We start from the raw sequence: 22,837 nt of genomic DNA, 5'->3' as shown, positions 1-22,837 counted from the left end.
TAATATTCCCTTACTTTACCTAGACAACAGGTTACCATCGGGTGTGAGTGTTCTAACTACTCCCCCTACCATCACCTTGTAATCTGAGATAAAGGATATTAAATTCCAAATCATTATATTGAACCTCTTAAAGTTTGATGCTCCGAGACTTTTCTGTGTTGGGATGAAACCTGTCTTCGGTTTCTTCAACATCCCCTTATAACACTTCGAAGTCGACATGTCTTTACTTCACATGATATCGGAAGCATGTGAACCTATCCTTAGGTCACAAAGTTATACTTCATGTTCACACAGAACAATGTAAAGTGTAATTCTTTTCTTTAAACATAATATTTTTCAACTTTAGGGTATGCATTTGTGATTTATTTATTTCAGCATTGAAACAGAACTATATTCATGACTCAACATGTCAAGCTATGTAACCACTGACCTTACTCCATCGACAATACCCAAATTAAAACATGTACTGACACTGTCATAGTGAAAGTATTCAAGATAACTCTTCGTATCAGATGTTACATGTACACAATATAGTTATTTCGCTAAACTGTATGTTTCAAATTCACATACTAATAAAACTATGTATGATTCATAACATACTTTTTCCAAATATATGCAACCACATAATAATGTTACAACACTCATAGCTCATATTACTGTAATTCTGAACTTAATCACGAATGATAAGCACTATAAGTATGTAACAATCTTTACCCATCAAGTAATTTTCAGTCACATATCTGATAAAATATAGTAAGACATGTCTGCATGCTGCAACAATGCCTTTGAAAAGATACATTACAGGTAAGTAATCAAATGATTAAAATGTAAGTCTAAGATATTATAAATTTGAAGTTAACTTTAACTTCATGACATCATCGTGACATCTTCTGCGTACATGTGTACGATGCATGATCAAGTATGTTATCACAGTCAAAGTACAAATATGTGAGGAGTAAGCATGGAATGCTTCTAGACGAAATTTTCTCCTCCATAATTTCAAACATCTCTGCCGGAATGTTCTTTTACGAACATGTTTAGGATGAGTTGTTACTTTTCTCCTTGCACCTGGGCAATTGGTGAAAACAGTCTTATTAATTTGTTTCAATTTAAGTTTGGTGCCTTTCCTAATTGTATCCTTCAACTGGACATTTGAAACACTTTGGGGAAACACCCCTTCACCTTGGTCTAGAATACCGTGAAACTTCTTGTCCAAAATCATTTGGGAAATTTTCTTCTCTACTTGGTTTACAGGTATGTTAATGCATTTTGAAACATAATCCACCTGAACACGAGAATAAGGTTCAATGATCTGACAAAGGTTTTGTTCCAACATTGTGTCATAAAGGCTGTCTAAATGTGCTCGAACAATTGGATCATTTTCCAGTTCTTCTTTAAACTGATCCACAGCCTCCTGAAAGTCTACCAGAGATCTCTTAAGACTTGCTTGAGCAACACACTTCATAGCTTCAATTGCACTTCCGGCATACTTCAGAGCCAGTTTCCCGCTTATGATCTGCTGAACATCTTCTGGTGTGTTCAACATTATTTTAGACAGCAGCATGTACTTCAATGCAGTCAAAGCCTTTGAGCTTTCCACACTATCATAGCCTTCAAATGCTTCATAGAAGTAAGAGTATGCTGTTTTGAAGTCTATCTCATCAGCAGCATGAAGAATGCCTGACTGCATATCAAGCGATGCTTGTAGTTTTGTAGGGCAATATATTGAATTAGCTGTAGTCCGAGCTGAGGTAAGTGCTGCACGTGCTTTTGGAAGATTACTCAAGGCATGGTAAGTTTTACTTTCTAGAAGTTGAACCTCTAGCAATAACATTTTGTCATCAAACTTATTCAGTTCTCTTAATAAGGTCGATCCTAAGTGAAGAGCTTCAGTAAACATTCCAGTGTCAAAATACAAAGCTATTAGGCAGGCTTCCAAATACTGCCCGAGGATAGTATTTTTATCTTGTTTTGTACACTCAATGCATTCCTTGCACAACTGAACTTTACTGCCAATGGTGGCTTCCAGATCCAAGAACATGTCAACCAGAGCACGAACCAATTTTGCTGCCTTTGCCTTACTAATGGTGCAGAGGAAGGGTCTCGTCTGCTTAATAAGTTCAGACAGTTCTTTTGCTTTGCCATCTTTCTTGTAAGTCTCTCCTAGTTTCAAGATACTTTGTTCTTTGACATAAATTGCATCTTCTTCACTTTTATCTCCCTGTTCTTGCAGAAGCCTGGACATATCATATATTTCCTCTAACTTATCTGAGGTTGACATTAACTGGGCTCTTTCCACACATATAGCCGCCATTTTTGTATTTTCGCCCACCTCGAGTTCATCTTTGATCTCTTCTCTAAGCTCTGTACAAGTAGCTTCGATTTCACCTCTGAACACTCTGACTTCTGAGATACTAGTTTTAATAATATCATTCAGCTCTGTCAATTGAGCATTAGTCTTGTCCTGATTAGCTTTGAGATCCTCCTGATTAGCTTTGAGATCTGTTTGGCCATCCTTGATAGCATTGAGAGCAGCCATAACATCTGCCAAGCAGAAATCACCATTTGGATCTGACATATTTAAAGGTAAAAACACCTAACCTCAGAAACCAGAACAAGAAGCAAAACAATACAAAGATTATTATAAGCTTGAACCTTTTCAACTAATCACCTGACGTCTCATAATCTTAAATATATAACAACTTTGTCAGTATAATTTAAACTCGGTATTGGCGCAATAGGTAACTATGGTGCTATGTTGAAAAGGAAATTTAAATTTACATATACTGATAACTTTATAATTATTATATTGATAATAATGAAAAGAAAGAAGAAGAAAAAACTAGAAACAACAAAAATTACAGTAGCATCAAATTATGCAATTATTTACAAGAACATTTATAACATATAAATGTTATTTATATTTAGAAAACATTTCTTTATTGTCTCCTTGTGAGACAGAGCAAGTTTTTCACTAAATATTTAAGTATGCGTCAGTTCTACATCTGAGCACACTCAACATGTCAGATTCCTCAATCAGGTCCACAAGATGGCTTCCTTCAATTTTCAAAAACTTCACATTTGGCTTGTTCACATTCAAAATGTAGAAAATATTACGCTCACTTAGTCTTATTTCTCATAACATTTCATTTTAGATAATGCAATATTCATTTACTAGCTAGTTAATGCTGATGCCAGCAGATAATAATTTCCTGCTCTCAATTATTAAACTAGGCACTTTACACCAGTTCCAAATCTTTCCTTTTTCGTTATACAGATTATTCCATTATAAAAGCATTTTCAAGCTTCTGTTATCAACAAAATGTCTCTATATAGTTTCAACAAACTATTAAAGATTAACTTATCAAGTATAATCTCTCAAAAGATCCAGATTTTTAATGATATCAAACCTTCACCAATCGTCACATTTTTACTTATGTACCATCCATCTTGAGATTTTCACAAGTCACAGACAACTACTATTAGAGCAACTAGTTCAAGCCAGATTTTTTAGTATGTGTTATCTTCAATTGTTTTTGTTTTATATTTTTGTCCATAAGTGCTTAACAGCTTGAATGTTTGTGTTGTAAATGTACATATTTGCTCTGTTACAGCTATTTTACTATGTATATCACAATATACTTATCTAATGATTACAATTACTATTTTTTGAATGTTGGTACAAAATACCAAGTATGACATCATATTAAACATTGAACAATTTTAAAGAGTTGACCTTTATATATAAACCTTGATGTCAATGCAAATGTACATAATTTCAATAAATTTAATTATAAATTTGAATGTAACTTATCTTGCTTGCCTGAAAGAACACATATGATTGAAGATATTTGTTTTTTCATATTGTCAGTCAAAAATAACTGTTATGAATATGAATTCAGAATATTGCACAATTTGATAATTTTGTCATGATATACAAATTGGCTTTTTTAAACATCATATTTAATGAAATTAGTTTAAATAGTAATTTCAGACACTTAATTGCATTATATGAATAAAATTTTGAGCAATCATATGACTAAATTATTATAGATATTGCACAAATGTGGAATTTTGGACTTAGCCTAACCATTTTCAAATGTAGTTATGACAATGTATTATTTTTATTGTCATACTAGAGTAGTTAAGAAAGTAATACTTCCATAAGTACCCGAGACAAGAGCATCCACGCATGATATAGTGGTAATACTGTTGCCTTGTAATCAAGTCATTTTGGTCTCTCTCTTAACTGTGTTCGGCCTAAGCTGCGGTTCTTTCCATATTTGCTGAATGTAGACCTTTCCAGCACAAACCACATGCTGCTGTCGCATTGGGAGAAACTGTAGAGTACTTAATGGGACCACTTTCACTTGCTGGTACTCTGTTGAGTCTCCAACCTTATGCGAGCATTTACAATGGAATATCATTTTAATGAGACTGTAATCGTAGACACATACGAGGAGGTGTTGCGGCAAGAGTCTGGCGATTTTTGAGTGATTGTTGAGATGGTGGACCACAAGGAGCAAAGGACCTGTGTTAAATTTTGTTTCTTGTTGGGAAAAACTGCTGCTGAGACTGTTATGCTTCGCCAAGCTTTTAATGAAGCTTCTTTGGGAAAGACACAAGTCTACGAGTGGTTTTCCCAGTTCAAAGATGGTGACATGTCAACTGAAGACTTGCCAAGGTCTGGCCGAGATGCTATTAATGAAGATCGTCGAAAGGCCATCGAGCAAATTTCTGAAGAAGTGGAGTCGTCTCCTGGGGTACCTGCCAGCGCATTTTAACTGACGATTTGAAGATGAGACAGGTGTCTGCTAATGTGGTTACTGCACCATGACAATGCCCCAGCCCACATGGCCATGTCAGTGCGACAGTTCTTGGCAAAGAACAACATGGTGCTTGTGCCCCATCCCCCATACTCACCCGATTTAGTGCCCTGTGACATTTTTGTTCCTGCAGATGAAGAGGAATGTGAAAGGGAAGCGATTCCATGACGTCAATGAGGTCAAAGACATTATGGACAAAACCTTGAGGAGTATTGCGCCAGAGGAGTTTCGAAACTATTCAACAGGGGGAAAAACGTTGGGACAATTGCATTAAAGCACATGGGCAATACTTTGAAGGTGACTAGAGTAGACATGCTTACCTGAATGTACCTACAACATGTACGGTCAAAATAAAACAAGGTGACAAAATTCCATTTTTTTTTGGGTACCTCCTCGTATATGTAAAATATTCAGCATGGCTGTTTCTGCCCACAATCACCTATTACATTTTCAAATATCATTTTAACATGGCGATAATGACTATGTTCACTTAAATTTCAATTTCACTACATCTTTTACCTCACGTTCCATATTTGAAGATCCACTACCACAGACATTACTGTTAAACTTAAACATGTACTACTGGGCCTCAAGTGTATACCACTCATTTTGCCTGTTCAAACGTGTAAACTATTTGGAGCTCGAGCGAAATGCTCTCACTTCAGCACACTAGGAGACTGGTGGCTACAAATAATTACTCTTGAACCAAATAAGGCAGTCAAAAGTGAGGTTTTAACTACAAACTGGCAACATGTGTGTAAGAGCTGCTTCTCTGGTTTTCATTCACTTCTAGCTGCCTAGCAGATAACATTTTCCTAGTTTCTGATTGGCCTAGAAACCATAGAGAGATTATGTTTATATCCCTCTAGTTCAGCTATTCACGCTTTGTGAAGAAAACCCCTGGTCTTTTAAAAAAATCAATGTAAATGGTATGTGCATACATGTTTCTAGATGTGTTTAGGCACTAGTAATCTATTTCTTTCCTTTGCTTTTCCAGGCTATTCAGCATGATAAATGCGCATGTACCTGAACGAGAAACTTTCCTCCGGTCTGCTCTGAGGTGGTCCATGCGAGGTTCTCCTGAACACAAAAGTGGACACCCTCAGTTCCATCAAAGTATAGCACAGATATTTTGGAGAGGTAAGGTATATTGCAAGAATTTTAATAGTCCCTTTTGGTTGGTGGGTCTGGTACATTGTTTGTGAGGTCATTCTTGAATTCATTGGTTCAAAATTGGAAGTATTGGTCTATGTATATGTATGGATGAGTTCACGGAAGCTGTGGCTCATGATCAGCAATATTCACTGAGTGGTTTGTGCAAATTTTCTCTTTTTTGCTATCATGCAATAATTGCAGAATGCAATATTGGGCAACTTTTCTCCCTGTGTGTGTGTATTGATTGCACTGTAGAATTATTTTTCTTGTAGTTTATGGTTCTTATAAGCAAATAAACAAAATATTTGATGTAATATTTAATGAGAACACACGTTCCCTTCATCAGACATTTATTCATCAGCATAATAATAAAATATAAATATCTGGTGAATGGAACATGTGTTCTCATGAAACATTACATCAAATATTTTGTTTATTTGCTTATAAGAACCGTAAACTACAAGAAAAAATATTATTTTTCCCTCACGTTTATCCTCGGCATTAATTTTTGGAAGTGAATTTTGAAACCTGAAACTAAGTTTTGTGTGTATGGTTATTTTCCCATGTTATTGATAGTCATTGTCTACTTTTTGTTGCAGAGAAAAACTATATTTTAGCTCGGTATCACTTTCTCCATTCCACGGATGGCAATGGCTGTGGGACAATGCTGGTGGAGCTGCACCTGCAGAGAGGGTTCACCAGTGAGGTGGACTTATTCATTGCTCAAGCTGTGCTTCAGTAAGTCACTTTACTGCTAGGATATTTATTGACAGGTTGTTGCTTAAGTTAGAAAAGAAGTGTCAGTGTCAAATTTCATGACTCAACTGTTGCCATTATCATTTGAGGAATACTCTTGTACCGATAGCCCTGGTAGAGTGAGATACATAAGTATTACCAGGCAAATTGTTTATCGCCCTGTTAATTCGATTTGCTTTATGCAGTTTAAGGGATATTTCAGCAACAAATGACACGCGGTACATGCTGCTTGAGAACAAGCCAGTCCAGCAACAATGTTTCACTCCATAGTGGCATGACAGGCTGCACAAGCCTGCATTCGATTGGTGAGACCCTCAAGTGACATATGTCACTTCTGTGTGAATTTAAAAATGTGTACAACGTAAGAGAAAAATTGAAAATAGCAATGGGCAATGTGCTTGGTAATATTATACATTCTCTGTACCATCCCTGTTGCCTTTTTACTTACTATGTAAAGACTCATAACATAGTCATCGTTTTTTCTGTGCCATCAGGAATTAAACAAAGGATGCTTTATCACAACACAATTTTGTTATTAGTTTGTTAAGTTTTAATTCTTGATATTTATGTCTTGAAAATAGAAAAAGCAAAAACAAAAGGATATCGATGTTTGAGAGGGATATCTCATCCCCATTGCCAGGATAAGAAAATAGGATATCAGGTTAAAACTTGCAGCACTCGGTAACACCAGGCAGAAACTAGACTTGTGTCAGATGTTCACGCAGTGTTGCCAAGCCCTTACTCTACATCTGGGGTTGCATAAAACAACAAAACAGAAAATAAAATGATTTATAACTGCTTTTTACCCTTGCATCTTTCAGGTACTTGTGTCTAAGGAATAAGTCAACTGCATCAGTGGCCTTCACAAGTTACACAACACAACATCCCAATATCAAGAAGGGCCCGCCATATCTATTACCACTTCTAAACTTTATCTGGTTTTTGTTACAAGCTGTAGACAGGTATGTACATGCAGATCTTATCCATTTCATCCTCATTATGATTAACTGTAGCTATAGAAAAGTGACTTAAAAATAACCAAAAAAGAAAGAAAGAACCTAATCTATTGATCACAAGCTATTAACAGTGTATTTTGTACAACTTATGTACAAGAGGGTGTCTACCAGCCTGGAAATCATGATGATTTGGAAATATACTTTTTTCTGGAAAAATCATTGAAATTTGCTGTGTTTATGGAAAAATCAGTGCAGTATTTTTGTGGAAGTGCACAAAAAGTAGGTTTTTAGCAAAGAAGGAAGGACAAGCATGACATTTTAAGTTTTATGTGGCCTATCTATACTTGAGTTTGATATACTGAATATTACTAGTAGTTACAGAAGAAATTACATATTAAGTACTTTAGATAAAGGGGTCATGTTTTGAACTATTTTCAAGTAGAAACTACTGCAGTAAGTGGCTATTGGTGTTTGCCACTTTCTTGCAATTTTTGGGTTTGTGGTTGATACTAGAATTAATATATGTACATTAAATTTTACTACAATTATGTATTATCTATACTGTAATTGCTATGATTTTTCATAAAAGGACATTGTTTACAAACAGTCAATACGTGGCAAGTAAGTGTGGTGTTTAACTAAAATGTAGTGACCTTCTTACACTCATGTGTAAATTCTTGAATTGCCATAATGACTTGGTCTGGAAAAGTCATGGAATTTTGTTTCTACAAAACTGGATGCACTGTACTTTCTCATGTGGTTTGTAGTGTCAAGAGATGGTTTCTAATAGCATTGTTGTTGTTTCTAGTGGCAAGCATGGAGTGTTCACTGTCCTTTGCCAGCAGTATGAACCCAGCATTAAGAGGGATCCGTCATACTCAGAATATTTAGATAAAATTGGCCAGATATTTTTTGGAGCACCATCAGCCAAGCCGAAACCACGACGGTTCCTTGGTACGTATAGGGCTAAGTGTGAAGTGTATTAAGTGTGAAGTGTATTGTGCTGTGCATGAGGGTTGAAATCTGCAAATATCAAAACGAGGTAGCATTATGTGCAGTCTGTAAAGTCAAATGTAGAATGAATGTTTTTTTTTTCAAGCCTGTGTGGTCATTCTTTGTCTCGTCTGTATCTTAAGGTCTTTCTTAGAACTGTCGACAGTCTCGGAACACATTCAACTGAAACAATAGATGTGTCAAGGCCAATCAGCATGGTGTGTGGGTGCAGTTGCATACGAGAGACGACAATTCTAGGAAACACATACTTTCAGAAGCATTTATCATGCATCTTTACAGGCTATGCCAGGGGTCCTGGCTTGGGCATGGATGTTCATTGCAAGTGTCCCCTTCATCAATTTCATCATATCGCTCATCCACTTCTTCGCCATTAGCCAGAAAGTGGTAGAAAAGTGAAGTAAAATAAACCAAATCAATTTGAGATCGAGCTGTCATGGAATCTCCAATTAAAGAAACGTGATTGTGTGTTGCTGGCGTAAAGGATCATCTATCAGAATGAGATTTTATGTGTGGATTGTTGGGTTTCATAGGCAACCTTTTTATTCTGGTCTATAAAAAGTTTTTTTTTTTGCCCATCTTAATATGAGAACTGTTCAGAAATATCATGAACTTAATTTTTATAAAATCACAGCCAAGACTTATTCTAAAAACAAAATGGCATCTTTTTAAGCTGTCGCTACCCACCTCCCCGCAATATCCAGAAAGGAAGCATTTACTATCCATTAACCACTTCCTAAAACAGTATTTTTACATGCCTGTGTACGTGGGTCGTTTGAAAAGTAAAGAACATTTTGACATACAGCTACAGCCCATGCAACTGTTCTTTTGAGGCCGGTCTTTTGTTCACCTGCAACTTTGTACCATGCTCAACATATCACCTGATATTCTTTCTTGATGTTCTTCAACTATAGTTTTTCTTGTATGTAAGCATTGCTTGCATTGTAGAATTATTTTCCTGTACTTTACGGTTATTACAAGCATAAGAAAACAGTTTTTCGTTGTGAGTGTGGGAGTGTAGTTCTTGGCAAGACTACACTCATTAAATACCACAATGCTTGATAACGGCCTGGTGACATGGCGAGTAAGCACCGCCATTAAATAGGTGCTGCCCCCGCTGCCTTGCGGGTAGGGATTAACTCAAAGGCTAAGGGAAGGAAAACCCTGAAAGAAAACCATGGGTAGAGAGAGCTCTGTAAGGCGTGGTGAAGCCAATCTCTCTAAGGGAGTAAACCCAATACAAATCCTGGTCCTCCAGGTTGGGGGTTGAGGCATTGGGCTGACGACCCAATCCTCGGAAAATATCCGCTGTTCAGAGACCCAACAATGAGCCTCGGATATGGAAGGAAACCAGAAGACGAACACGGCTACGAGTTAAGGTAAATGATCTCAGGATGGGGACATGGAATGTGCAAACAATGCTACAAGCTGGTAAGCTGCCAGAAATTGTTGATGAATTTATAAAATATAAGTTGCATGTTCTGGCACTGCAAGAAATAAGATGGCCTGGGAGTGGTCAGATAGACAAGGGAAACTGTACAGTTTTGTACAGTGGTGCTGAAACCAGAGGACACAGGGGTACAGGCTTTATAATAAGTAGAGAAGCTAGGAAATCACTAATGGAATTTATACCAGTAAATGACAGACTGTGTAAAATTAGACTTAAAGGCAAGTTCTATAACATCTCCATCATCTCTGCTTACGCACCTAACGAGGATGCAGAAGAACTGGACAAGGAAAAATTTTATGACGAGTTGGACTTGTTAAATGAAAGTACAAGTAGACATGATATACTACTTGTCATGGGTGACTTCAATGCAAAAATTGGAAGAGAATCTGAAGTCAAAGAAGTGGCAGGAAAGAATTCTTTACATTCAGTCACCAGTGAGAATGGTTGGAGATTAATACAGTACTGTATACAAAATAAAATGCTTGCAAAAAGTACCCAATTCCCTAGGAAAAATATTTATAAAGGCACCTGGAGAGCTCCCGGCGGAACATACACAAACCAGATAGATCATGTTCTGGTGAACAGCAGATATGCCACATCTGTTATAGACGTTAAAACACGCAGAGGGGCCAACTGTGACAGTGATCACTTCCTAGTCAAATCTATATTGCGGCAACGATTGTCTAATATAGGCAAAATTAAGGGAAAAAGAGAACTGGTTGGGATATAGAAAAGTTAAAGAAAGACAGCGATAAGAGAGCTTTTCAGGAACAAATACACCAACAATTAAGTGATGAGAATGAAAACAATAGCATTGAGGAAATATGGAATGATATGAAGAAAACTCTGACTGAAACATCAGAAGAGATATTAGGGCAAAGGAAGAGATCTAACAGAAAAGATTGGTATGATGAAGAGTGTAGAGTACTAATAGGGAAGAAAAATGAGTTACGGAAAAAGATGATTCAAAGAGAAACAAGAGCATCGATGAATGCATATAAAGATGCTAGGAAGGAAGCGACTAAAATCTGTAGGAGGAAAAAGACATATTGGATGGAGGAGCGAGTAAGGAAAATAGAGGAACATCAGACAGAGGGTAATACAAGACAAATGTACAAAGCTGTTAGAAATCTTAGTACTGGATATCAACCAAGGTTAAACCTATGTAAAGACAAAAATGGGAAGCTTATTACGGATCAAGCCAAATGCCTGGAAAGATGGTCAGAATATTTTCAGGAGCTCTATGAATCTAAATTTAATATAACAGATAATGCAGATGAAGACCAAACCCTAGTTACAGAATGTGAGGTACAAAGACCATCGTTTGAAGAAGTAAAGTGTGCAATATTAAAATTAAATAATAATAAAGCACCTGGAGAAGATCTGCTCCCTGCGGAGATATTTAAAAAGGGTGGAGAAACACTTTGGAAGAAAGTTCATGAGCTAGTTTGCATGATATGGGATCAAGAGAAAATACCATGTAGTTGGAAATATGGAGTTATCTTCCCCATCCATAAAAAGGGTGATAAAAGGAATTGTGCCAACTACAGGGGGATAACACTATTAAATATTGGATACAAAATATTTTCCAATATCCTATATATGAGAGCATCTAAGCAGGCGGAAGAAATCCTAGGGGAATATCAATGTGGATTCCGTCCAAATAGATCTACCATAGATCACATCTTCACCATATCTCAAATTATGGAAAAATTCTATGAGCAAAATATAGATCTACACTTTTTATTTATAGACTATCAACGAGCATTTGATAGCTTACACAGAGCTGGGATCATGAAAGTATTCAAGAAAGTAGGATTTCCAGATAAATTAATAAGATTGATAAAGGTAACCTTGGAAAATACAACAGCGGGAGTCATGGTGCAGGGAGAAGTCTCACCAACCATTAACATAGAAACAGGAGTGAGGCAAGGGGATGCTCTGTCCACCCTAATTTTCATTATTGTACTACATGATATTATCAGTCCCCTGCAAAAAAGGGGGAGTATATTCTACAAAACAACACAGATACTTGCTTATGCTGACGATATTGTGATAATATCAAGGACACTTGCAGATCTTAAAAGCACTTTTTTAAAGATGGATAGTAAATCCAGAGAAATAGGACTATTAATTAATGAAACTAAAACAAGATATATGAGAATGTCCAGATCGCCAGCCAGACGAAACTCTCTGGCTTTGAATGTAGGTACATATCACTTTGAGGGAGTACCCACTTTTACTTACCTTGGAGCTCTTCTACATAACAACATAGAAGAAGAAGAGATTGTTAACCAAAGGATACAGGCTGGAAATAGACAGTATTATGCACATATAGAATTATTTAAGTCAAAAAACCTCTCTAGGAACACAAAATTAAGACTGTATAGGACACTTATTAGACCAGTTATAGCATATGGTGCAGAATCTTGGAAACTTACATCTAAAGCAGAAAGCAAGGTAATGTGTTTTGAAAGGAAGATATTACGTAAGATCTTTAGCCCCGTTAGGAATGAAGATGGATCCTATAGAATTAGGAATAATATGGAGTTGGAAGGATTGATTCAATATGAACATGTGGTGAGATATATAAAATCTCAACGCTTAAGATGGGCAGGACATCTGATGAGAATGGAAGAGGATAGGCTACCACGCCTGGTATTCAATCAGAAATTGTGGGGAACAAGGCCAAAAGGAAGACCGAGGGGAAGATGGATCGATGCGGTTGAGGAAGATTTGAGAAGGATGAATATACGCAATTGGAAAAATGTAGCTCAAGATAGAACGAGGTGGAGGAAGATTGTTTGGGATGCCAGAGCCCACCAAGGGCTGTAGAGCAAAAGAAGAAGTAAGCATTGCTTGCATTGTAGAATTATTTTCCTGTACTTTACGGTTATTACAAGCATAAGAAAACAGTTTTTCGTTGTGATGTTTCAGGAGAACAACAAAATTGTTTCAGGAGAAATAAATGTCTGATGAAGGGAGCGTGTGTTCTCCTGAAACGTCACAACGAAAAACTGTTTTCTTATGCTTGTAATAATCGTAAAGTACAGGAAAATAATCTTCAGCTACTACATTGCATTTTTTCATGTCCTATATCTTATGAAATTCCTTGCCTTTCTTTTCTTGTGGAAACATAAATGAGTCTTGGGTAGCTAGGTGATGAAAAGTGAGAGTAGAAAAGTATGAAGATTACAACTGCTGCGGTTCAAGCATGGTTTATCACATCCACTCTAGCAAGGACTGTCATTAAAACACAGTCATTCAACTCGTTGTTTCATTCCATAGGTTTGCAAGGATCCCGGGTTAGAATCCTGCTCGGGCTTGGTTGTTTGTGAATGTCCATTCATCAATTTCATCACTCATCCCCATCTTCGCAAATTAGCCAAGAGGCACAAAACGCGAAGTAAAATAAACTAAATCAATCAATCATTCCATAGGTTTGCATATCCGATTTGGAGCTTTCAGTCAGAAGTGGCCTGTAACGGTGAACACGTGTTCCTTGAAGCTACGAATGAGGAATAAATGCAACCGTGTCACTTGGACTTAGCCATTTTCTCAAAGAGTTACATTGTATCACCTCTGTCTGTGCACGAGTGCACAGTGAATGCCTGCCTGTAGACTGAAGGGGCTTCGGTCTGAAATCGCCTTAATGTGCGACTGTAAGTAGTACTTTGGTAGTCTGAAAACTGAAATGCTTGTTTCTATTACAGGAACCTTCTTTCGTTCTTTGCTAACTGGCCTTGATGATCATGAGCCAGATGATGAAACTCCATCCAATTCGCAAGCAATGGAAACCGAGGACCTAGACTGATACAAGGCTGTTAATCCGACAATTTCTGGTGGCTGAGTTGCGAGACAAGTCTAAAAATTAATGCACATGAGGGTGCACAGACAGTTTGCATCTAACAAGCATGACTCTCATGTGTGGTTATGTTGAGTGTGTGTGTGTGAGTGAATGCAGGAGGCTGTTGGGGGGAGAGAGTAAGGGTCTGTAATTGTATGCAATGTATGTTGTGAAATTTCATTTAATTTTTCCCCTCAAAACTTAAAATGTACATACATACGTATTTAAAGACATAGAGTGAATAAAATAAAAAAAATCCTGCAAAGGATTTGTTGTAATAACATAATTCTGCAAAAAAATATATTATTAACAATCATGTAAATGGTCACTATAAATACAATTTTTATTTTACAAATGTTGACTGTAAAAAAAAACAGAATTACCACTTATTGTATAGTCTTTCAACCCTGTGGACCCTATTAGAAGCTTCAATGTATTTTGCCAGTGAAATGTTGTGCATACAGAGTTAGTGAAATATGCTATTTTTATAGCTTGTTGCAGTGAGGGATTAACTTTGGAAGAGAAAGGAACATTATTAAATACTTTCCTAGCATTATTTACAAGTTAATGCTTGTTTGTCTGGGAGGGGTGGCAATTATAGGCCAGAAGCAATTTCTCTGCACTTAGGTATGTATTACCATTAAGAGATGCATTTCTGAAAAATAAGTTAGTATTTGTTTTTTGAATATTCTTCAATTCCAACAGTTAAAAACTTGAAATTGTAATTTCTGTAATGTGCACAACTACATGATTGAATGTTCTTTTTTACAATAAAAAATTTTAAACTTTGTTTGAAAGTACTAAAACACAATAACGTATTTTGCATATTCCCTCTCTCTACATACACATCCAAGACAGATTCACTTTTTCTGCATATCCAAATTTAATAATGCCTAATGCATAGCTTATGCCTTGTGCTAACATAATTATCTGTAATTAATTAATACTAAAAGAAAAAGTCTGTGGCAAAACTCTTCATTGAGAATTAGGTTTGCCAAATGGCTCTGTTGGGTGACCAGTGCATTGAGTCTCATTGCTGTTATATCTGGCCTTCTAGACTGGAGTAATGAATATACCGTGGAACCCCAATTTTACATTTTCCCCCATTATACAAGGTGTGTTCAAAAAAAGACCGGATTGTTGGAATAGCAACTTTACCTGAACATATACATCTTATTCATGTTTGTCCCCTTCAAAGTACTGTCCTTGGCTGGCCACACACCGCTCCCAATGTTTCTTCCAGCTTTGAAATGCTCTTTAGGTCCCTCATACATTTTTGTTTGATGTCATCAATTGTGTCAAACTGACGACCTTTCAATGTAGATTTCAATTTTGGAAAGAGGAAAAAGTCTGCTGGAGCCAAATGGAGGCTGAGGAATCACAGTCATCCTGTTTTTGGACAAACATTCAGTCACAGGTAGAGCGGTGTGAACCCGCACGTTGTCGTGGTGTAGCATCCAGGTTTGGTTCAGCCAAAGCTCAGGCCTTTTCCACATCACTGTGCATCTTAACCTCTTCATAACCTCCACATAAAATTCCTTGTTGACTGTTTGTCCTCGTGGGACATATTCAGAATGAACTATTCCTTGCCAATCGAAAAAAAGGTTGATGTGAACATCGTCTGTTGACGTGGACGGTCGCCCACTTCGAGGATCTTCGTCCATCGAAGTTCTCCCAGTTTTGAACCGAGTGTACCAGTCACAACACTGTGATCGGCTCATTGCTTCATCACCAAAGGCTTCCCGAAGCATTGTGAACGTCTCTGTGGCACTTTTACCGAGCTTGAAACAAAATTTAACGCACACACGTTGCTCCTGCAAATCTTTCATTTTTCACACAGCCACAAAATGTCCCACTGACCGCTGCAGACTCTGACACGTGTTGCTCGTGCGCGCGAACGCCTTGTTGCAATGTACTTCACAAAGATGCCACTAGATGGTGCAACTGTGTTCATTTGATTCCAAGTAGTTTGCGCGTAGTGCACTCAATCCGGTCTTTTTTTAAACACACCTTATATTAAGGGCGTTCGTAAATGAATTTGACAAGCGTTATATAATCCACATTTGTTATATTTCCCCTGCAATACAAAGATGTACATTACCAGTAATCTCCCCCTGACTGAATGCACCGCTCCCATTTATCGGGAAGTTTCCTGATGGCTGCAGAGAACCACTCTCTTGGAGTAGACTTGCACCACTCACGGACAGCGGTCTGGAGTTCTTCATTAGATTGAAAGTGTCGACCACGCAATGCATCCTTCATTTTGTCGAGCAGTGCATAATAGTCTGTAGGTAAGCCATGGCCCTCGAGGGTTATTGTACCACAGGTTATCATTATATTCTTTCTGGTTTTCCACTTTGGGCACCCTTAATCGGCATCTAGCAGTTATCAGATTTTTGTTCAATCGTCTGATGACTGTTGGATATACAGGGTATATCAGAAATGTACAGGGTGTTGTCATAACGGTGCCCACTGACCACAGAAACGTATAGAGGACATCAAAACAAACATTTTTCTTGTTGGTGCATCATTTCGGTGATACAGTTGTTCAAAAAAGCCCGTTTTGCCGTCTGAATGCTGGCAACCACACACAACATTTGATTGCATTTGTGACGTCATATCCCATCGTGAAGCGATGCATTCCAGGGTTGCCAGGAACACACACATTCTGTGAAATAGCTACAATCAGCCACATTATGTACCGTAAAACAAAATGAGAAAACACATTCTGCAACCGAACAAAGTAAACAAACTATACGAAAAATGGTAGAAAGAAAATAGAATTCAAGTGAAAGTGGTCATATCAAATTTTGTCTCTGCTTACGTGTCAAATATTTGCAAAGCTAGTTGCCAAGTTGGCATCTACAATTTAGTCCATCCACTTCGTCCTTCTGATACTAGTTGTCTGACACATTGAACAGATGACAAAATAGAAATGAAAGAACTAAAAATTCCAAAGGTAAACAACACATAATATAATTCAGGGCATTATAAGGCAAGTGACGAAAATGGTTAAAAATACAGGGATATAAGTAGTAGTAATGAAAGATCTCCGACGAGTGTGCTTATCTATGCACTGGATACACATGTAATGGTTTGCAACTGTGAACAGGGCAGTATATTCGCTACGGATTCATCATTAGATTGTTGCTGTGGTTGTACATGTTTTAGCCGTAATGTAACAAAGTGAACCTCTGATACTTCCGTTATCAGCACAAAGTACCACAAGGCATCTGGACACAAACCTGTAGATATCAACCTTGCAATGAGATTTGCAATTGACATGTAGCTGGGCGTAAACAGCCAGATGTAAGCTGGAAGTCCAATAAAATTTATTATTGTTGATATTTTACATGTAGGTTGAGACAAAATCCGATGATGCTACGAAGTTAGTGAAAATTTTGAATTTTTCTACTGTCCAGTGAGTGTTTCTTTTTACCTTCTTTATTTTAATATATACACAGTTTAATTGAATTGAAATAAATTTTTTGGAGACAATGGAATTATACAGACCTTTTATATTGTTAATATATTTGTGTGGGTGGTGAGAGGCAGTAATACGTAAAGTTGAAATAGAAGAAAAAACATCTTTAGAAAGTTCCCCTTGGAAACCGGGAATTATACTTGAATTTCATTATGGTCCTAGAGTGGTCACCCTGTTATTATTGGAGTGAAATAATCGCCCACTAATATTAACCAATATTTTGATCAAATTTCGTTACATTATTAAGGTATCAGCTCAGCCCTAAAATTTTCTCAACAATTGAAGGCAGTGGTTGGACGAAAGCAAACAGTGGGTAGATGTAGTATTAGGAATTTTGTGAACATAATTGAAGATGTTTTCAAGTTTAAAGAATCAGCTGTTAGTGAAGTGGCAGATTGTAAAACTAGTAATGTTGCTAGGAGCAACTAAATGTACACTAAAGGCAAAATTTAATTTTAAAATTTCTTTGTGTGTGGTGGGGGCAAAGGTGAAGATCTTTTGGTTGGAATCTGTTCAAGATTTCCTGACACTGCAGATTCTAGATTTCTCCCTACAGGTTCTTTCAGCCCTCTTTTTTTATTATTTATTTCAGACAAAGAAAATGATGTTTCTAATATTTCCGAAACAATGCACTTTGACAATGCGGAATTTTCTGAATAAGTCGCTACTTGAAAATGGAGTTTTTTTTTGGGCAAAATTCCCTTTCATAGCACTGCTTCATTTTCCAGTTCAGAATCACCATCGCAGCTTTCAGAGGTCGACAAAAGTGCAACTCTTGCTTCCCGATGATGTAGTGGTAACGTTGTCATCTTGTAATCAAGGGTCCAAGGTTCAATAACTGGTCCAGTGACATTGCACAGTGGTTTGGATTCCACTTTCAACTGTAGGTCCAGTCCCAATTAGCCTATATGCGCTCAAGGCAGTCTTAAAACAAACCTTTCAAAAAAGGGCAACTCAATGCCCGCATCAAATTAACCTAGTTTTTGATCCATATTTCTGCATGCACTACACCGCACAAAAATAGACAACTTTTATCGAACTTATATTCTTCTTCTTCTGCTACTGTTTTTGCTTTTAATAGAGCTAGCATAATCTCACCTAACGTGATTGTTATGTCCTGAACGTCTGGACGTACATATATGCCAGCTGCAGTCGAAGCAAACACAAAGCGTATATATACACACCATTCACAGTTAGTTCTGATTTCATTGTCATCAAAATTTTCCAACCACTTCCTGAAGTAGAAATCTGGATAGGACCTGGCTTCGGTTGGAGTTTTGGTAGCTGTTGGTGCTGAAGGTTCTGAATCTGTAGTATGTAGCTGTACACAATGTTCTCGATGTATCCCACATGTGGACAATGTCAGGTCTTCTGCTAGGGATTTCTATTACTGTCCACATTGTGCAGGACAGCCTGGCTACATACAGGGTTCCCACACACCTGGAAAACCTGGAATTCTCAGGGAATTTGAAGAAAAGTAAAAACTCAGGGAAAATCATCTAATCACCATTGAGCCCCAATGAAGCACATCTGAAGGACTAAAATATGCTTGTTCTTGTACTAATAATTGCAACTTCAATACATTGTTTTATATGAACTACGTATTTTGAAGAAGTAGGCTTTAGGTATGTGTTTATTTTAATTGATATTATAACAGGGTGTCAACCAGTAAAATCAACGGATTGGTCAAGAAAGGCAAGAAATTATGTTTTAGGTCAAGAACCTTCGCTATTTTTTACAGTATAGTGAACTTACATTGCTATATACCTGTACAGCAATGTGATAAAATTGAATATTTGGAAATCTAAAATTATGTATTTTCTTAATTTCCAACTATAAGTATAGATTAAATAAATGTTAGAAATAAAGAAAAAAATAGGTCAAAAAAGGAAAGATAGGTCAGAAAAAGTCAAGAATTTTGGATTTGTTATTTTGGTAGACACACTGTATAATCTGAAAGTATTGTACATATACACACCCAGTCTTACCATATAAATATTTCAAAGCTCTGAATGAAATAACAGAATATACTTTTAAGATATTATATCCTTTGGATATGTGTTAGGTGGATATATTGTATACACAAAGCACAAAATGACCACCTTTGACCTGCGCATAAGACCTAAGTCTCTGTGGCCATCATCAATTGTATTATGCCTATATCGAGGGGGAAATCTTCCACTACCTTTACAAGACAAGTGGTTCAAAGTGACAATACTGCATTATATCTTCTTTCAAATCATGTCTTGTAGTACAGACCACAATTTCTAGTCGAGAGAGCCGAGGCCTGTACTGCCAGATGAAGGGGAAATAAAGTTGAGCACATTTGTCCCAAGCCACTGTTGGGTTGTTTGAGCCGTATGAGCTGGTGCACAATCCTGCTGAAAACTCCACTCCCGGCAGTGGAATAATATTGCTTAGATCCTTGACCATTGTATCCTGGACTGTCTCCTGGTACACTCGGGCTGATGTTTTAACCCCTTTCTTGCAGAAAAGGAGCTCAGTGATGCTTTCATAATGCCCCATTTTCCACCACACCATGACTGAAGCAGAATGTGGCCCCTACTAACTTCTTGTGGCATACAACCTGTCATTCTGCAAGTTGAAAGCTGCCTCCATGATAATTCTTCTGTGCCAATTTATGCTTCATGATCCAATAGGCACTTTGCCTTTATTGCTTTCTGAGGCTAGAAAGTAGTCTGTATATTGTTTGTAAGCTTTCAGTCCCAGATCACTTTGCAACATATGAGACATGGACATTTTGGAACTGGCCAGTTCACAGACGATCACTGAAGTTTCCATACACTGATTATTCCACTGTCACTGAAATGCTGGATAGTACAATACTTGAACAAAATGTTCTATCACTTCTGTAGATCAATTACCAATGACTTTGAATACCACATGATGAACCACCTCCCAATGTTTGTGACTGTGTTTGAAATTTATTTTGTGTCCTGTGAAGAAAGTGTGAAAGTTCCCCAAAAAAAAAAAAAACATAATCTTGATTAAGTGCATAAAGATATCATTTTTATTCTTTAATTTGTTTTGTTATTGACTGATACTCATAAAGTACTATATATACACACAAAATTTACTAATAGGCCTACTGATCTGATGTAAAATTGCAAGTGCTACTTGAATGTTAGATGAACGGTTCATTCATCTCCTTAATTAATGTACATAATCGGGTGATTGTGGTGAGTTTTACCTTTGAAAAGGAACTACCTATTTAGACATTTACTTTGCAAAACTATAACATTAATTACATGGTAACACATTTTAATGTTTTATTAATTACATGTTCTTAATCATAAAATAAATAACAAGATGGCAGAATATTGCACTATATTACAGATTGTTTAAAAATATATCAAATCGGTAAAATTACTGATGAAACAGATGCACCGTAGGCCATTGTAAAATATATTTAAAATAGTAATGTACTGGGTATTGAGTACTCTGGAAAAAATGTGCTGATTCTGGAAAACTCAGGGAAAATGCAGTTAGAGTTTATGTGGGAAGTGCTGATTCTGGAAAACTCGGGGAAAATGCAGTTAGAGTTTACGTGGGAACCCTGTACATAGTGCTAGTGCTATGTTTAATGGTTTCTGGGTAGTGCACTTTTATACAGGGTGTCATTTTAATGGCACCCACAGATTCATATATCTTATTTTGCAATAATCTTTCATCTGTTACAGTGGCGACTCGTGGCTTTTTTGAAGTGTAGGAAGAATTAATGGTAAACCGAGGAAGGTTTGAAAAATGGGTTCAATTGCATTGACACGTCTCGCTTGTACTATCCATTCATGGACGTCCGCAGGATTTTTTCCAGGGAGGGGCAAGGAAGGTATTTTTTTCCAGGGGGGGGGGGCAAACAAGGCACATTTTCCCCAAAAATAGTGATGTTCCCTAAAAAAAACATTGCTTAAATTTGAATTTATGATGTTCATGCAATAATTAGCACATATTATTGTGGCTAAAATGAAATTATATGTGTGAAATACATAATTTTTGGTTAAATTTCATTTTCCAGGGGGGGGCCACGGCCCCCCCTTGCCCCCCCTTCCGGACGTCCATGTATCCATTGCATTTAAAATGTTAGCTGCAGGCCCATGCTCAAGGTGTGGCAAGGGCCCTTGCTCCTCACTTTGAACTATGAAATATTTAAATGTGAACCTATAAAAATAGACGAAAATAACATTCACGATATTTCAGATTTTGCAAAAAATTTATATTGTCTTCACCCTCCCGGTCGTGTGGATTGACGAGAATAAAAATTGTTGCTTAAACTTCAAAATTGTGGTAGGATGTATTACTAATTATTTACTTTTTTCGGACAATTGTAAATCTTCATCTGCTTTGAACTTTCATTACTTATTTTTAACAGTTATGTAATAGTGTAAATTTGCCCCAAAAATTGTTTAAAAAGGTGCAACAAACAACATGGAACATAAAGAGATTTGAGAAAATTGTTTAGCCCCAACTTTCTACCGATTTCCTACCATAAAATCTCCTTACGAACTAAATCGGGCAGGATGAAGAAAAGAGAGGATAGATCGTGACATGGTTGTATAAAAGCTTTCCGCTGGATCAGCATACTCCCTTTAGTTTGAAACATGTCCGCTGGTGAAGTAGAAATAAGATTTGGACATAATTTTATTTTTATTTCCTGAAAACATATTCCTTTGATTTCGATTACCCTCTCGCAGGGATTGGCATGTGCAGATTATGCTAGAAACGGTGCTAAGTGCCAACAAAGATCAAATTGTGCTTGGTTTAGTAACATTTTGTTGGGGTTGGCATTGTTGATTGAGGAAAGTCTTGCTGGTTCCTCGATTCTTGCTGATCTTCGTAACCTTTCCCCACTCCCTTCAATGCCCCTTCCACCCCCCACCCATCTGTCTGTAGGAGGACCTCCAAGGTTCCTCAGCGAGCGGCAGTAAAGCCTGGGACTGCTACTGGGGCGAGCGAGAGTAGTCAACTCTTGACAGTAGCTAACCTAGGCAATTGTACATACATTGCGCTCAAAATTTTATAGCATGCATTCAACTCCTACAAAGTAGAGAACTGGAAATAAGTAAAAATGAACTGTAGGAAGTTCCTCACTTCCCACATGGAAGAATAGCCCCTGGTCAGATAGATTGTTCTGAACTGATTGAGAGAATTCGGTTTTATTTTCCATGATAAAAATTAAAGCTAAACCGAAAAATTTACCTTAAACCATTTATAAATATGTATAAATTCAATGGGATTTTGATGAATAAATCAATTTTTCACATCTACGGAGAAAAATGCACACATAATTCCTGGTGATTAGCCACCCTGTATAAGTATCTACTTACCAGAATT

At 37.1% G+C, this 22,837-nt stretch overlaps 1 protein-coding gene and 1 pseudogene across 1 annotated transcript in view; one reads left to right on the top strand and one right to left on the bottom strand.

The window, feature by feature from the left end:
• LOC145977977 (Golgi to ER traffic protein 4 homolog) overlaps window positions 1-14,806 on the top strand; it is a 29,693-nt gene extending 14,887 nt beyond the window's left edge. The window contains exons 4-8 of the mRNA XM_083110325.1: window positions 5,824-5,966; window positions 6,581-6,719; window positions 7,559-7,699; window positions 8,502-8,647; window positions 13,868-14,806. Of these exons, the coding sequence (XP_082966451.1) occupies window positions 5,824-5,966; window positions 6,581-6,719; window positions 7,559-7,699; window positions 8,502-8,647; window positions 13,868-13,968 (670 nt within the window). The 3' untranslated portion in view covers window positions 13,969-14,806. The remainder of the gene's footprint in view (window positions 1-5,823; window positions 5,967-6,580; window positions 6,720-7,558; window positions 7,700-8,501; window positions 8,648-13,867) is intronic.
• On the bottom strand, window positions 842-2,506 carry LOC145978408 (26S proteasome non-ATPase regulatory subunit 11 pseudogene; annotated as a pseudogene).
• Window positions 14,807-22,837: the final 8,031 nt, after the last annotated feature.

Source organism: Lepisma saccharinum, chromosome 24 (assembly GCF_977018435.1).
Source record: "Lepisma saccharinum chromosome 24, izLepSacc3.1, whole genome shotgun sequence".
In the NCBI taxonomy this organism is placed as follows: Eukaryota; Metazoa; Arthropoda; class Insecta; order Zygentoma; family Lepismatidae; genus Lepisma; species Lepisma saccharinum.
This window is presented reverse-complemented; position numbering and strand designations above follow the sequence as displayed.